General features: G+C 46.0%; 1 protein-coding gene across 35 annotated transcripts in view; it reads right to left on the bottom strand.

Annotated features, from left to right (window-relative positions):
• LOC109870734 (microtubule-associated protein 2) overlaps positions 1-17,833 on the bottom strand; it is a 178,610-nt gene that overhangs the window by 50,921 nt on the left and 109,856 nt on the right. For 34 of the 35 annotated variants that reach the window (XM_031806184.1, XM_031806182.1, XM_031806186.1 and 31 more), the window contains exon 4: positions 15,941-16,188. In XM_031806184.1, the coding sequence (XP_031662044.1) occupies positions 15,941-16,145 (205 nt within the window). In that variant the 5' untranslated portion in view covers positions 16,146-16,188. Of the gene's footprint in view, positions 1-5,024; positions 5,143-15,940; positions 16,189-17,833 lie in introns of those variants that run through there. The other variant, XM_031806206.1, reaches the window with a different exon arrangement.

The raw sequence follows: 17,833 nt of genomic DNA, 5'->3' as shown, positions 1-17,833 counted from the left end.
TAATATTCACATGGAAAAGTCAACAGACCCACTCCAAAAGGCTTTCGGAGCCATCATCGACTCAGTGGGTTTTGTCCAACATGTCTCGGGACCTACTCACTGTCACAGTCATACTCTGGACCTAGTTTTGTCCCATGGAATAAATATTGTGGATCTTAATGTTTTTCCTCATAATCCTGGACTATCGGACCAACATTTTATTACATTTGCAATCGCAACAAATAATCTGCTCAGACCCCAATCAAGGATCATCAAATGCCGTGCTATAAATTCTCGGACAACCCAAAGATTCCTAGATGCACTTCCAGACTCCCTCCGCCTACCCAATGATGTCAGATTACAAAAATCAGTTAACCACCTAGCTGAGGAACTCAATTTGACCTTGCACAATACCCTTGATGCAGTCGCACCCCTAAAAACCAAAAACATTTGTCATAAGAAACTAGCTCCCTGGTATACAGAAAATACCCGAGCTCTGAAGCAAGCTTCCAGAAAATTGGAAAGAAATGGCGCCACACCAAACTGGAAGTCTTCCGACTAGCTTGGATTGACAGTACCGAGCAGTATCGAAGAGCACTGCTGCTCGATCATCCTATTTTTCCAACTTAATTGAGGAAAATATGAACAATCCGAAATATCTTTTTGATACTGTCGCAAAGCTAACTAAAAAGCAGCACTCCCCAAGTGAGTAATAAATTCATGAACTTCATGATCATTAGAAAGCAAATTACGGACTCCTCTTTAAATCTGCATATTCCTCCAAAGCTCAGTTGTCCTGAGTCTGCACAACTCTGCCAGGACCTAGGATCAAGAGAGACACTCAAGTGTTTTAGTACTATATCTCTTGACACAATGATGAAAATAATCATGGCCTCTAAACCTTGAAGCTGCATACTGGACACTATTCCAACTAAACTACTGAAAGAGCTGCTTCCTGTGCTTCGCCCTCCTATGTTGAATATAATAAACGTCTCTCTATCCACCGGATGTGTACCAAACTCACTAAAAGTGGCAGTAATAAAGCCTCTCTTGAAAATGCCAAACCTTGACCCAGAAAATATTTGAAAACTATCGGCCGATATCGAATCTTCCTTTCCTCTCAAATTGTTTTTGAAAAAGCTGTTGCACTGCAACTCACTGCCTTCCTGAATACAAACAATGTATACGAAATGCTTCAGTCTGGTTTTAGACCCAATCATAGCACTGAGACAGCACTTGTGAAGGAGGTAAATTACATTTTAATGGCGTCAGACCGAGGCTCTGCATTGGTCCTTGTGCTCCTAGACCTTAGTGCTGCTTCTGAAACCATCGATCACCACATTCTTTTGGAGAGATTGGAAACCAAAATTGGTCTACACGGACAAGTTCTGGCCTGGTTTAGATCTTATCTGTCGGAAAGATATCAGTGTGTCTCTGTGAATGGTTTTTCCTCTGACAAATCAACTGTAAATGTCGGTGTTCCTCAAGGTTCCGTTTTAGGACCACTATTGTTTTCACTATATATTTTACCTCCTGGGGATGACATAAGAAAACATAATGTTAACTGCTATGCGGATGACACACAGCTGTACATTTCAATGAAACATGGTGAAGCCCCAAAATTGCCCTCGCTAGAAGCCTGTATTTCAGACATAAGGAAGTGGATGGCTGCAAATGTTCTACTTTTAAACTCGGACAAAACAGAGATGCTTGTTCTAGGTCCCAAGAAACAAAGAGATCTTCTGTTGAATCTGACAATCAATCTTGATGGTTGTACAGTCGTCTCAAATAAAACTGTGAAGGACCTTGGCGTTACTCTGGACCCTGATCTCTCTTTTGACGAACATATCAAGACTGTTTCAATCAAGACTTTTCCATCTATGTAACATTGCAAAAATCAGAAACTTTCTGTCCAAAAATGATGCAGAAAAATTATCCATGCTTTTGTTACTTCTAGGTTAGACTACTGCAATGCTCTACTATCCGGCTACCCGGATAAAGCACTAAATAAACTTCTGTTAGTGCTAAATACGGATGCTAGAATCCTGACTAGAACCAAAAAAAAATATCATATTACTCCCGTGCTAGCCTCCCTACACTGGCTTTCTGTTAAGGCAAGGGCTGATTTCAAAGTTTTACTGCTAACCTACAAAGCATTACATGGGCTTGCTCCTACCTATATTTCCGATTTTGGTCCTGCCGTACATACCGACACGTACGCTACGGTCACAAGACGCAGGCCTCCTAATTGTCCCTAGAATTTCTAAACAAACAGATGGAGGCAGGGCGTTCTCCTATAGAGCTCCATTTTTATGGAATGGTCTGCCTATCCATGTGAGAGATGCAGACTCGGGCTCAACCTTTAAGTTTTTACTGAAGACTCATCTCTTCAGTGGGTCATATGATTGAGTGTAGTCTGGCCCAGGAGGGTGAAGGTGAACGGAAAGGCTCTGGAGCAACGAACCGCCCTTGCTGTCTCTGTCTGGCCGGTTCCCCTCTCTCCACTGGGATTCTCTGCCTCAAACCCTATTAGTCACTGGCTTATTTTTTTTTATCCGAAAAAACTCAGTGATCACCATTTGCCTCATGCAGCGCCTTCACATAGAGTTGATCAGACTGTTGATTGTGGCCTGTGGAATGTTGTATCATTCATATTCACTAGCTGTGCAAAGTTGCTGGATATTGGCAGGAACTGGAACTTGTGTCATACACGTTGACCCAGAGCATCCCAAACATGCTCAATGGGTGACCCTGTTGGGGACGACGAGCACGCAGATGAGCTTTCCTGAGACGGTTTCTGACAGTTGGTGCAGAAATTCTTTGGTTGTGCTAACCCACAGTTTCCTCAGCTGTCCGGTGGCTGGTCTCAGATGATCCCTCAGGTGAAGAAGCCAGATGTGGAGGTCCTGGGCTGGTGTGGTTCTGCGGTTGTAAGGCTGGTAGGAAGTACTTGCCAAATTCTCTAAAATGACATTGGAGGTGGCTTATGGTTCAGAAATAAACATTAAATTCTCTGGCAACAGCTCTGGTGGACATTCCTGCAGTCAGCATGCCAATTGCACGCTCCCTCAAAATTGAGACATCTGTGGCATTGTGTTGTGTGACAAAACTGCACATTTTAGAGTGACCTTTTATTGTTGCCAGCACAAGGTGCACCTGTGTAATGATCATGCTGTTGAATCATCTTCTTGATATGCCACACCTGTCAGGTGAATGGATTAAGGAGAAAGGCTCACAAACACGGATATAAACAAATTTGTGCACAACATTTGAGAGAAACAAGATTTTTGAGGCGTATGGAACATTCATGGGATCTTTTATTTCAGCTCATGAAAGATGGGGCCAACACTTTAGATGTCGCATTTAAATTTTTGTTCAGTAAAAATCTAATATGCTGAAGAAAAAGAAGAGATAAGTTCACCACAGACCCACTGAGAAAGTATTGACAGATTATTGACAGATTATTGACAGATTCCTCCAAATGAAATCAGTATTTCTAAAGCCTTTTTTACATGAGCAGATATTACTTATACAGAAACCCAGCCTAAAACCCCAAACAGCAATCAATGCAGATGTAGAAGCACAGTGGCTAGGAAAAACTCCCTAGAAAGGCAGGAGCTTCCAGCCTTCACCTCTTTGAACTCAGTCCGACTGACCTAGCAGATCAACCACACAGTGTGACATTCCAACACACACAGTAAAAGGCTGTGTGTCAAATGGTACCCTATTGCCTATGTTGTATGGATAGGAGAAAATACATTTGCCATCTCCAGGTTCTATTACTTTGGTCTCTATCCTGCTTCTTTTGACATGACCATAACGTCATTCTATTCTGGAGACTACAGCTTGGCTATGATGAACTCCCTCCCTCCTTCCAGACAGACAGACATGCACTGCTCACTCCCTCTCCTAGACTGATACCTTCTCTCCCTCGCTCTTCCCTTCTATCCCTCCCTCGCTCTTCCCTTCCTCTCTCTCTCCCTCTCTCCAGACAGACAGACATGCACCTCTCACACGTTCACCTAGACAGATACCTTCTCTCCCTCGCTCTTCCCTTTTATCCCTCCCTCACTCTTCCCTTCCTCTCTCCCTTTCTCCAGACAGACATGCGCCGCTCTCTCCATCACCTAGACAGATACCTTCTCTCCCTTGCTCTTCCCTTCTATCCCTCCCTCGCTCTTCCCTTCTATCCCTCCCTCGCTCTTCCCTTCCTCTCTCCCTCTCTCCAGACAGACAGACATGCACCTCTCACACCTTCACCTAGACAGATCCCTTCTCTCCCTCGCTCTTCCCTTCTATCCCTCGCTCTTCCCTTCCTCTCTCCCTCCCTCCAGACAGACATGAGCCGCTCTCTCCATCACCTAGACAGATACCTTCTCTCCCTTGCTCTTCCCTTCTATCCCTCGCTCTTCCCTTCCTCTCTCCCTTTCTCCAGACAGACATGCACCGCTCACTCCTTCACCTAGACAGATACCATCTCTCCTTTGCTCTTCCTTTCCCTCCCTACCTCCTCACAGACTGGGCAGTGATGTGTCCTGCATCCAGATCAGCTTCTGTCTCAAAGGCTCACAACGACACAGGCTTAAACACACCTACCTCACACACACACACACACACACACACACACACACACACACACACACACACACACACACACACACACATGCACACACAGCATCACAAAGTTGTTGGGTTAATTCCAGAGAGACAACAGTTTTTACTATCTGACAGCTACACCGCAAACACACACACAAACACATCTAATGTTAATGACAACTGTCTTCTTCAGTCTCATTTCAGCCCTTCCTGACAGAATGAGTCAAATGAACAGTTTACAGTGACAACTGTTAGTGCTCTTAGCAGGTTTGTCTCATTGGCCTTAACACATGAATAAATAAAAACATATCAAAATGTATCTCAATGAAATAGCACAGCAGTATAAAAGAGAAGGACAGTTATATTATAATACAAAACTAAAATCCTCACAGACATGCAGACAACACTGTACTGAGATACACTACCAGGACAGAAAAGCTTTTCTTTACCTGTACTGGTCAGACCAGTAGAGCAAAGCGACAAACTGATTCCCCTGGAGCTGAGACCTGAGGCAGCCACAGAGTCAGACACACTGCCAAACGCAGGCTTGCATCACACTGCAAGGCAGGGTGGAGCGGGGGGAGAGAGAGAGAGATACCAGCCCCAAAACTCCTCCGTGTGTGAAGGGAACAGAGCTGTTGCCACAGCAACACACGACTTAGGTGGTCTAGGCCCTGTCTAATTCTGAGCTTTGGTTGCTCTATTCCCCTCCCCTCTCCTCCCATACCCATCCCTCTCTCCCTCCTCTCCCCTCGTCACCTCCCATCATGATCTCCTCCCCTCATCTCCCCTCTCTCTCTCAATGTCTGTGAGAGCTCACCTGCCACACCCAGCATGAGCACACCCCATGAACAACATAATGTCGCCAAAGGTACTGACTGACTAAATAACTGCACCCCGTGTACATGGGGAAGCTCATGAAAACCATGACAACTGTCTCCTCCAAAACCACCACAACAGAAAACCATGACAACTGTCAGCTCCACAACCACCTCAACAGCACCACTCTGCGGAGTTGATAACAACCGGATGCATCCAGTTTTCAGGGGAAATAGAAAGAAAGCCTTCCGCTTTTTAACATTAACAAGGCTACACTCCATGTTAACTCCTCCTCCACATTTACTGGATTGGTTCAACAGTGCAAAAGAGAACCTCCCCCAACAGTTATTGTTTTCTCATCAGGACCAGAAAGAAAGGCCTGCTATGTTAAGTTAACACATCGGAAACTGAGTCCTTCACAACGACCTCAACAGAAAACCAGGACATCTGTATCCGTTACCGTTAAAGTAATTGCTAACTAGCGAATGCTAGCAATAACTGCATCTCATGAGGACCACCACAGGAAAGGAAGACTCAGAGTTACCTCTGTTGCAGAGGATAAGTTCATTAGAGCTAGCAACTCTAGTTAACATTGGCTCTCAAAACTACCTCATAACTTAAATTTTTTTATCCATGAGTTCATCTGACTCTGGGGAAAATCCCAAAGTATCCCTTTAATATTGCTCTGAAATATATGTATATATGAAAGGAAATAAATGAGTGATCTCTTATGAATTATTGTTCGCTGTATGGATTCATTAACTTTTTTTGTATGCCTTTTTTGTCAGAAATGTGGCCTGATTAACCTGTGAACAGTCACCAGGCAAAACCCCCCTCCCTCCCTCCCTATTTCCTTTGCAACTTTGAAGGGGGGTTGGGGGGCCTCGAGTGCTCAGCTCACAAGGTCCCTAATGGTAAGTCCGCCACTCCTTCTGCTCAACAAACTCAAACTCAATAAATAATTGTTTGGGGGGCTGCAGTTCGCAAACGATATTGTGCTTCTCACCCTCACGGTAGTCAAGCAATGCATTCCACCAAGAGTCATTTAAAAAAAATGTATAACATTTATTTAACCAGGTAAAACCCATTGAGGTTAAAAACCTCTTTTGGCAAGAAGGCAAAACAGGGAAACAGCAGTGTCCATAAAACATTACAGTAAAATACAGAATACACACAAAAGACAAAGTGTCACAAGATACAATTCATTACCAAATGAATGCCCAGCTTTAACAAAATGCTCATTAAACATTTCAAGCAGGGGCCTCCCGGGTGGCACAGTGGTCTAAGGCACTGCATCGCAGCGCCAGCTGTGCCACCAGAGACTCTGGGATCAAGCCCAGGCTCTGTCGCAGCCGGCCGCGACCGGGAGGTCCGTGGGGCAACGCACAATTGGCCTAGTGTCGTCTGGGGTTTGGCCAGTAGGGATATCCTCCTCTCATTACGCACTAGTGACTCCTGTGGCGGGCCGGGCACAGTGCACGCTAACCAGGTCGCTAGGTGTATGGTGTTTCCTCCGAATGGTGCAGCTGGCTTCCGGGTTGGATGCATGCTGTGTTAAGAAGCAGCGCGGCTTGGTTGGGTTGTGTTTCAGAGGACGCATGACTCTCGACCTTCATCTCTCCTGAGTCTGTACAGGAGTTGTAGCGATGAGACAAGACAGTAACTACTAACAATTGGATACCATGAAAAAGGGGGTAAAAAAACACACAAAAAAACATGTCAAGCAGTTTATTCTTGTCATTCTTGAGGTCAATTTGAGTGGAAGACCAGAGGAGTTTGTGATAGCATTCATGGATTTAATGGTTTTCCATAATTTTGTTGGGTTATTGAGGTTGGCCTTGGTAGATTCGTAGTAGAAGCTAGATTTGCATTTCTGTAATAAGTGCACTTATTTCTCAATGCCCCGAATAACTGCCATTCAGTCTGGGAATTATTCTTTCTGGCTTTGGCCCATTGTGTATTTCGTTTATGGATTAAATCAGGGATTGTCTCTATCTCTAACCCGGTACTTTTTGAGAGGGGCATGTTTATCGTCGATAGTAGAAAACATGGAATGAAAATAGGAGAATGCCTCTTCGATATCTGGAATAAGCGCACTCCTTTCCCAGTTGCATAAAGTTCATGCAGGAATGCCTGCTTACAGAACTGCCTAAAATTTAGTTTGACTATGAACCGAAGGGGGCACTTTGGGGATTTGGTGTCTCTAATGCAAGCAACTGCACAATGATCACATAAATCATTATCGAAAATCCCAACGCCCGAGAATTTATGCGGAATGTTTGCTAGAATAACACCAATAAGTGTTCATTTAAAGATGTCTTTTGGATTTAGTCTTGTAACCACATTAATAATTTGAGTAAAATTGAATGGCCTCAGAGTTTGGAGATAACCAATCCCAGTTTAAATAACTGCAGCTTTCAGCTTCTAAAATCTTAAACGGTTTTGGTTTAGATAAAGCCCTGTCACGGCTGGCTGAAGGACTGGACCAAAGTGCAGCATGGTAAGCGTACATTTTAACTTTATTTAAAAATTACGCCGACAAAACGAAGAACAAAAAAACAACCGTGAAGCTTTGGGCTATGTACCCTGAACAACTACAAAGTTAACTTACCTAAGTATGGTTCTCAATCAGAGACAACGATAGACAGCTGTCCCTGATTGAGAACCATACTAGGCCAAGACATAGAAATACAAAACATAGAAAAAAGGACATAGAATGGCCACCCTAGTCACACCCTGGCCTAACCAAAATAGAGAATAAAAATCCTCTCTGTGGCCAGGGCGTGACAGTGTACCCCCCCCCCCCCAAAGGTGCGGGAGGGTCCGGGTGGGCCTTCTTACGGTGGTGGCTCAGGTGCGGGACGTGGACCCCGCTCCACCTCAGTCTTGGCCCACTTAGGTGGCGCCCTCGCAGCGGGCCCCGGACTGAAGGCCCACGTAGAGGTCGCCTCTGGACTGAGGGGCGCCTCTGGACAGGCGGGAGACTCTGGCAGCTCCAGACAGGCGGGAGCACCTGGAGGGAGGAGACGGAGAGACAGCCTGGTGCGTGGGGCTGCCACCGGAGGCCTGGTGCATAGTGGAGGCACCGGATACACAGGGCCGTGGAGGCGCACTGGCGGTCTCGAGCGCAGAGCTGGCCCCACCCGTTCTGTCTGGATGCCAGCTTCCAACCCGGCAAATGCGGGATGCTGGCACCGAGCATACCATACCTGTGAATACTAAGCCTCAGTACCGTGCGCATCACCCCATAGCACGGGGCCTGACCAGTCCCATGCTCGCCACGGTAAGCACAGGGAGTTGGGTCAGGTCTGCTTCCTGACTCTGCCACACTCCCCGTGTGCCCCCCCCAAAAAAATGTTTTGGGGCTGCCTCTCGGGCTTCCTTGCCAGCTGTGTTCCCACATACTGCTGGTTCCTCACTCCGGCTGCCTCTGCTCTCCTAGCTGCCTCCACCTGTTCCCATGGAAGGCGATCCCTTCCCGCCAGGATCTCCTCCCATGTGTAGACTCCCTTGCTGGCCAGAACGTCCTCCCATGTCCAGGAGTCCACCTTACCATGCTGCTTGGTCCGTTGGTGGTGGGAAGTTCTGTCACGGCTGGCTGAAGGACTGGACCAAGGTGCAGCATGGTAAGCGTACATTTTAACTTTATTCAAAAATTACGCCGACAAAACGAAGAACAAAAAAACAACCGTGAAGCTTTGGGCTATGTGCCCTGAACAACTGCAGTTAACTTCCCACAAAACAGGTGGCGGAAAAGGGTACCAAAGGATGGTTCTCAATCAGAGACAACGGTAGACAGCTGTCCCTGATTGAGAACCATACCAGGCCAAGACATAGAAATACAAAACATAGAAAAAAGGACATAGAATGCCCACCCTAGTCACACCCTGGCCTAACCAAAATAGAGAATAAATAGCCTCTCTATGGCTAGGGCGTGACAAGACCTTAGTTCAGTAACCACATATTTGTCTTTAATATAGATGGCTATAACCCCCCCTTACTTTGTCGGTCACATCGATAAACATTATAACCATCCAAGCCTATAGACTGATTTAGAACAGATTTCTAAGCCAGGTCTCGGACGATACTATGACATCTGGGTCATTAGTGTGAACCTAGACATTTATCATGTCCAATTTTGGCATCAAACTCTTCACATTAATATGCATCAGACCCAACCCTGATCTAGTTTTTTTTATTAGTTTGCGTCGTGTGCGTGAGCATTGCAAAATACATTTTGAAATCTATATTATTCAATTATTGCACCCACACTGCTCGCACGCACCAACAAGCGTCTGCTTTGCTAGTCGGCCCAACATGTCTAGACCATCAGTCACAGCACAGATGTATCCTCTCTCGGCTTTCAGGGAGGGCACCACACCAGTTGTATCTCCTCGTGTAGAAACCAGCAGATGTCAATTTAATGCTTTAATTTTTGATTTTGCCTGTTGTTTAATGACAACTCTCGCAGCCTATAACGGTTTTGCTAAGTAATAAAAACGTGTAACACAAACAAACAAAAACAAACAAACAGTGTGACACACAATGTTCAGCAAAACTGCTCTGCTGCCATCTTGATGATTAGAGTGATGTGAAGTTATTCACAATCTAGACCTCATTTCAAATGTATCAAGAGATAATTGTATTTGTATTCCTAGCAATCAATACATTGTTTAAAGCACACTTTTACAAGTCACGGTCAGAAATTACAGCTCCAATAAGCTCCTATGGTGAACAACATGTGAACAAGAGGCTTGTAGAATCATGACTCTTGAGTTTTCAGTTCATTGTTCACCGGTAGGGGTCCAGCGTGCATTACTGAGTCAAATTAAGTCGAAAGATTCATTATTTTGACTGGACAGTAAAACTTCCCATCACTAATAGAAAACTTTCCAGGCTATTTAGTATGACAGTACTTACGTAGATATTATTTAAGATTTAGTGCTTGCAGTGAACATATAATCATGCAAATAAAAATAAAAACATTACCTGATTGACATTCATTCTCACAGGTGGCCAAAAAGAACAATCTGAAAGCCACACCCAAAATAGACCACGCCTTCTGGTAGGCAGCTGCTGCTACATTGCGCGCACTGCGATTCGATGTGATTGTGAATGAGGTGTTGAAAGCAATTTAGAAGCTTTCATTCAATAAAAAAAATCACATTGACCTGTCAAATTCGTTATTTGAATCCAGAAAAACTGAATAGAATAGGTTGAACGAACCAAAGGATAATTTTGGATCATACCAATTCAGAAGAACGACAGTGCCGTCCCACTTTTTACAGTATAATAGGGTAATAACTCTTTACATTTTCAGTTCTATTCTTTAGTTCCTTGAAGCCATGGAGAAGTCTTTGTAGCTTAATGTACATTTACATTAACTTTATTTCCTTTAACTTATGGAAACATAATACAGATCCATCCAACTAGAACGGAACACTGCATGCCAGTATGCCATTATGTCTAGGTATGCATTATGTCTAGGTATGCATTATGTCTAGGTATGCATTATGTCTAGGTATGCATTATGTCTAGGTATGCATTTTGTTATGCAATATGAAAGTGCATAACACTGCGTGCCGATGAGAGGAAAGACATTGGCTAATCATCCTCTCACTTCAGATGTTGTTTTAGCATTGGACAGCTTCTCTCATGGTGCTTGCTACAGAAGGCAGCGGGCAGGATGGTTCCTTGTCTGTCAGTATTTTAGAAGACAAAACAACATGCTCCACTCTGCTTTTTCATAATGACTATATCTAACAGCAGCAGTTTTCCATTTACCTCATTATCAACAAGACACATCAAAGACACTGGAACATCATCTCGAAATCTGAAAAATGGTAAAACCTACTGCTACTGAAAAGAAGTCTTGACCATAGAGCAGTGCTGGCCCTCTGTGTTTGATACTGTTAGGACCTGAACCTGTAGGCACAAAGCATCTCAGAGTATGACTGCTGATCTAAGATCAGGTCCCCCCTGCCAATATAATCATATTTATTCTAAAATGCAAAGCTGATCCTTTACTCTGTCTCATACGGGCCCTGGACCTCTGGCCGTATTATACTGAGAGATCCTCCCCAGCTGTGTGTCTGTCTATTGGGGTGTTTTATGAGGCCAGACCATGAAGGGTGGACAGGATGGGAAGACAGTACGGTGGCATGGGGGCTAGAGCTGGACCAAGCTGGCTCACTTTAACCCTGCATGAAGGGTGGACAGGATGGGAAGACAGTACGGTGGCATGGGGGCTAGAGCTGGACCAAGCTGGCTCACTTTAACCCTGCATGAAGGGTGGACAGGATGGGAAGACAGTACGGTGGCATGGGGGCTAGAGCTGGACCAAGCTGGCTCACTTTAACCCTGCATGAAGGGTGGACAGGATGGGAAGACAGTACGGTGGCATGGGGGCTAGAGCTGGACCAAGCTGGCTCACTTTAACCCTGCATGAAGGGTGGACAGGATGGGAAGACAGTACGGTGGCATGGGGGCTAGAGCTGGACCAAGCTGGCTCACTTTAACCCTGCATGAAGGGTGGACAGGATGGGAAGACAGTACGGTGGCATGGGGGCTAGAGCTGGACCAAGCTGGCTCACTTTAACCCTGCATGAAGGGTGGACAGGATGGGAAGACAGTACGGTGGCATGGGGGCTAGAGCTGGACCAAGCTGGCTCACTTTAACCCTGCATGAAGGGTGGACAGGATGGGAAGACAGTACGGTGGCATGGGGGCTAGAGCTGGACCAAGCTGGCTCACTTTAACCCTGCATGAAGGGTGGACAGGATGGGAAGACAGTACGGTGGCATGGGGGCTAGAGCTGGACCAAGCTGGCTCACTTTAACCCTGCATGCCGCCGCTTTTCCTCTTCAAAGCCCTCCAGATGCTGAAGAGCCATTGAAGCAGCAAATTGGCTTCTTGACATTCCTCTGTAACAAGTTTTAAAAAACACGACCAAGAGAAACAGAGAGCAGGAGAGAGCGGGAGAGAGAGAGAGAGAGAGAGAGAGAGAGAGAGAGAGAGAGAGAGAGAGAGAGAGAGAGGAACGCAGAGTTGGTTCAGGCTAGATTTAGGGTGATTGCATTGAAAAGGGAAGCGCCATGTCCTTAACATGCATAATATTCTGTACATGCCAAACACTTACCTGAAGATTATAGAAAGCACTTAGCATTCAGGCAACACATAATAGTCCAACATCTTCAGTAACCTTGCTAAAAGTCAATGTCAAAGACAGTTGTAATTACCCGATTGTGTTCCATCGCTACAGAGTGTGGGGAGTAAATGTCAACAAAGTTGTAAATTGACTTTGATTTACAGACGCTCTAGTCAATGTTTGGAACATACTATTTGAGCCTTAACCATACTGTCCAGGCTAGATACTAATGGCGCTCATTGCACAGGGTACAGTGTACTGTATGTGTAGTGATAACAGATAAGATACTCTGTGTTCTTTACTGCTCCTTCTTGACCAATAGTTTGGGATATGGTCTTAAACAGTGCATAGTATTCAATCTAACAGGCTAGCTATCTGATGCAGTGTAAATGAATGATAGACAATAGCAGCATACTGCAGTTAAGATCGAGGTACAGGAGGTTAATACGACTCCTGTCAGAGATGGTAAATGGGTTTCTGTTCTGTGCTGTAAATGGTGGAAAGCGGCAGTAGTGGGTAGTGTTCGGTTCTGTTTGTCAGCAAAATTAGACATGTAAAGGCAGAAAGATTGCAGGGACAATAGAGCTCTGGCAAACTAAATTGTAGGGGTTGCTGCCATGGCAACAGGAGGAGGAGGAAATGGAGCAGGGTACAGTGTGTGTGGAGAGGGATAGAAGGAAAGGTGTATGTGTGCGTGTGCCTCGTTTGCTCTGAGTAAAGGGGGATTTTCATCCTTATTTGCCACAGTAATAATGGAGTATGAATCTAAAGAGGGAGTAAACTGTGTGTGTGTGTGTGTGTGTGTGTGTGTGTGTGTGTGTGTGTGTGTGTGTGTGTGTGTGTGTGTGTGTGTGTGTGTGTGTGTGTGTGTGTGTGTGTGTGTGTGTGTGTGTGTGTGTGTGTGTGTGTGTATAAACTCAGCAAAAAATGAATCGACCCTTTTCAGGACCCTGTCTTTCAAAGATAATTCGTTAAAATCCAAATAACTTCACAGATTTTCATTGTAAAGGGTTTAAACACTGTTTCCCATGCTTGTTCAATGAGCCATAAACAATGAATGAACATGCACCTGTGGAACGGTCGTTAAGACACTAACAGCTTACAGACGGTAGGCAATTAAGGTCACAGTTATGAAAACTTAGGACACTAAAGAGGCCTTTCCACTGACTCTGAAAAACACCAAAAGAAAGATGCCCAGGGTCCCTGCTCATCTGCGTGAACGTGCCTTAGGAGGCATGAGGACTGCAGATGTGGCCAGGTGTGGCAGATGTTGCAATGTCTGTACTGTGAGATGACTAAGACAGAGCTATAGGGAGACAGGATGGACAGCTGATCATCCTCGCAGTGGCAGACCACGTGTAACAACACCTGCACAGGATCGGTACATCTGAACATCACACCTGCGGACCAGGTACAGGATGGCAACAACAACTGCCCAAGTTACACCAGGAACGCACAATCACTCCATCAGTGCTCAGACTGTCCGCAATAGGCTGAGAGAGGCTGGACTGAGGGTATGTAGGTCTGTTGTAAGGCAGGTCCTCACCAGACATCACCGGCAACAATGTCGCCTATGGTCACAAACCCACCATCGCTGGACCAGAGGACTGGCAAAAAGTGCTCTTCACTGACGAGTCACATTTTTTTCTCACCAGGGGTGATGGTCGGATTCGCGTTAATCGTCGAAGGAATGAGCGTTACACCGAGGCCTTGTACTCTGGACGGGATTGATTTAGAGGTGGTGGGTCCATCATGATCTGGGGCGGTGTGTCACAGCAACACCGGACTGAGCTTGTTATCATTGCAGGCAATCTCAACGCTGTGTGCTACAGGGAAGACATCCTCCTCCCTCATGTGGTACCATTCCTGCAGGCTCATCCTGTCATGACCCTCCAGCATGACAATGCCACCAGCCATACTGCTCGTTCTGTGCGTGACTTCCTGCAAGACAGGAATGTCAGTGTTCTGCCATGGCCAGCGAAGAGCTCGGATCTCAATCCCATTGAGCACGTCTGGGACCTGTTAGATCAGAGGGTGATCAGAGGCTAGAGTGGGGTAACATCTCACCAGCAAATCTGATGCAGTCCATGAGCGGAAAATGCACTACAGTACTTAATGCAGCTGGTGGCCACACCAGATACTGACTGTTACTTTTGATTTTGACCCCCCCTTTGTTCAGGGCCACATTATTCAATTTCTGTTAGTCACATGTCTGTGGAACTTGTTCAGTTTATGTCTCAGTTGTTGAATCTTGTTATGTTCATACAAATACTTACACATGTTAACTGCACCTCAGATTGCAGACCAAATAAATGCTTCACAGAGTTCAAGTAACAGACACATCACAACATCAACTGTTCAGAGTTAACTGCGTGATTCAGGCCTTCATGGTCGATTTTCTGCAAAGAAACCACTACTAAAGGACACCAATATGAAGAAGAGGCTTGCTTGGGCCAAAAAACATGAGCAATGGACAATAGACCGGTGGAAATCTGTCTTTTGGTCTGATGAGTCACCGCCATGTCTCCATGAGACGCAGAGTTGGTGAATGGATGATCTCCGCATGAGTGGTTCCCACCATGAAGCAAGGAGGAGGAGATATGATGGTGGGGGGGGGGGGGCTTTGCTGGTGACACTGTCTGTGATTTATTTAAAATGCAAGGCACACTTAACCAGCATGGCTACCACAGCATTCTGCAGCAATACGCCATCCCATCTGGTTTGCGCTTAATGGGACTGTCATTTGTTTTTCAACAGGACAATGACCCAAAATACACCTCCAGGCTGTGTTAGGGATATTTGACCAAGCAGGAGAGTGAAGGTTGCTAGATCGAATCCCCGCGCTGACAAGGTAAAACTCTGCAGTTCTGCCCCTGAACAAGGCAGTTAACCCACTGTTCCAAGGCTGTCATTGTAATCAAGAATTTGTTCTTAACTGACTTGCCTAGTTAAATAAAATACATTGACCTGGCCTCCACAATCAGCTGACCTCAGCCTAGTTGAGATGAGTTGGACTGCAGAGTGAAGGAAAAGCAGCTCAGCATTATGTGGGTTACTCCTTCAAGACTGTTGGAAAAGCAGGCCTCATGAAGCTGGTTGAGAGAATTCCAAGAGTGTACAAAGCTGTCATCAAAGCCAAGGATGGCTACTTTGAAGAATATTAAATACATTGTGATTTGTTTATTCTACAATGTAGAAAATAGTAAAATAAATAGTAAAGAAAAACCCTTGAATGAGTAGGTATGTGCAAACTTTTGACTGGTACTGTACATCTGTGCGCAATTCTACAACTCTAAATTGTAGTCACAAAACGTTTTGTCAATACTGATTCGGTATGTGGGTACAAGACAGCAGTTATAGAAGCTCTGTCCCTGAGTCTCAGATATCAGGGGTCCTTACCAGCCGTAACTGCATGGTCGCCGTTGAAGCCATTCTCTCTGGCGGTGTAGGAGGGTGGTGCTGCTCCATGGGCCGTCCCTGGCTGGCACGCCCTGTAGGAGGGGGGGTAGCCATTAGCCCCATGGGCTGGGGGAGGAGAGGGGTCCTGTGCCCCCGACGGATCCCACTGGGGGGGGGTGTCTTCACGTTGACGACTGTCTGCCATGCTGGGGGTCAGTCGCGACCAGGGAGGGAGTCTCTCCTTATAGCTGGGAGAAGAGGAGAATATGGTCATTGATTGATTGATTGATTGATTGATTGACTGATTAGTGGGGGTCAGTGGTGGCCAGGGGGGGGGCTCTGCTTATGGCTGGGAGAAGAGGAGAATATGGTGATTGATTGATTGATTGACTGATTGATTACAGGGGGTCAGTGGTGGCCAGGGGGGTCTCTGCTTATGGCTGGGAGAAGAGGAGAATATGGTGATTGATTGATTGATTGACTGATTGATTACAGGGGGTCAGTGGTGGCCAGGGGGGTCTCTGCTTATGGCTGGGAGAAGAGGAGAATATGGTGATTGATTGATTGATTGACTGATTGATTACAGGGGGTCAGTGGTGGCCAGGGGGGTCTCTGCTTATGGCTGGGAGAAGAGGAGAATATGGTGATTGATTGATTGATTGACTGATTGATTACAGGGGGTCAGTGGTGGCCAGGGGGGTCTCTGCTTATGGCTGGGAGAAGAGGAGAATATGGTGATTGATTGATTGATTGACTGATTGATTACAGGGGGTCAGTGGTGGCCAGGGGGGTCTCTGCTTATGGCTGGGAGAAGAGGAGAATATGGTGATTGATTGATTGATTGACTGATTGATTACAGGGGGTCAGTGGTGGCCAGGGGGGTCTCTGCTTATGGCTGGGAGAAGAGGAGAATATGGTGATTGATTGATTGATTGACTGATTGATTACAGGGGGTCAGTGGTGGCCAGGGGGGTCTCTGCTTATGGCTGGGAGAAGAGGAGAATATGGTGATTGATTGATTGATTGACTGATTGATTACAGGGGGTCAGTGGTGGCCAGGGGGGTCTCTGCTTATGGCAGGAGAAGAGGAGAATATGGTGATTGATTGATTGATTGACTGATTGATTACAGGGGGTCAGTGGTGGCCAGGGGGGTCTCTGCTTATGGCTGGGAGAAGAGGAGAATATGGTGATTGATTGATTGATTGACTGATTGATTACAGGGGGTCAGTGGTGGCCAGGGGGGTCTCTGCTTATGGCAGGAGAAGAGGAGAATATGGTGATTGATTGATTGATTGACTGATTGATTACAGGGGGTCAGTGGTGGCCAGGGGGGGGGCTCTGCTTATGGCTGGGAGAAGAGGAGAATATGGTGATTGATTGATTGATTGACTGATTAGTGGGGGTCAGTGGTGGCCAGGGGGGTCTCTGCTTATGGCTGGGAGAAGAGGAGAATATGGTGATTGATTGATTGATTGACTGATTGATTACAGGGGGTCAGTGGTGGCCAGGGGGGTCTCTGCTTATGGCTGGGAGAAGAGGAGAATATGGTGATTGATTGATTGATTGACTGATTGATTACAGGGGGTCAGTGGTGGCCAGGGGGGGCTCTGCTTATGGCTGGGAGAAGAGGAGAATATGGTGATTGATTGATTGATTGACTGATTAGTGGGGGTCAGTGGTGGCCAGGGGGGTCTCTGCTTATGGCTGGGAGAAGAGGAGAATATGGTGATTGATTGATTGATTGACTGATTGATTACAGGGGGTCAGTGGTGGCCAGGGGGGTCTCTGCTTATGGCTGGGAGAAGAGGAGAATATGGTGATTGATTGATTGATTGACTGATTGATTACAGGGGGTCAGTGGTGGCCAGGGGGGGCTCTGCTTATGGCTGGG

Source organism: Oncorhynchus kisutch, linkage group LG26 (genome assembly GCF_002021735.2).
Source record: "Oncorhynchus kisutch isolate 150728-3 linkage group LG26, Okis_V2, whole genome shotgun sequence".
In the NCBI taxonomy this organism is placed as follows: domain Eukaryota; kingdom Metazoa; phylum Chordata; class Actinopteri; order Salmoniformes; family Salmonidae; genus Oncorhynchus; species Oncorhynchus kisutch.
This window is presented reverse-complemented; position numbering and strand designations above follow the sequence as displayed.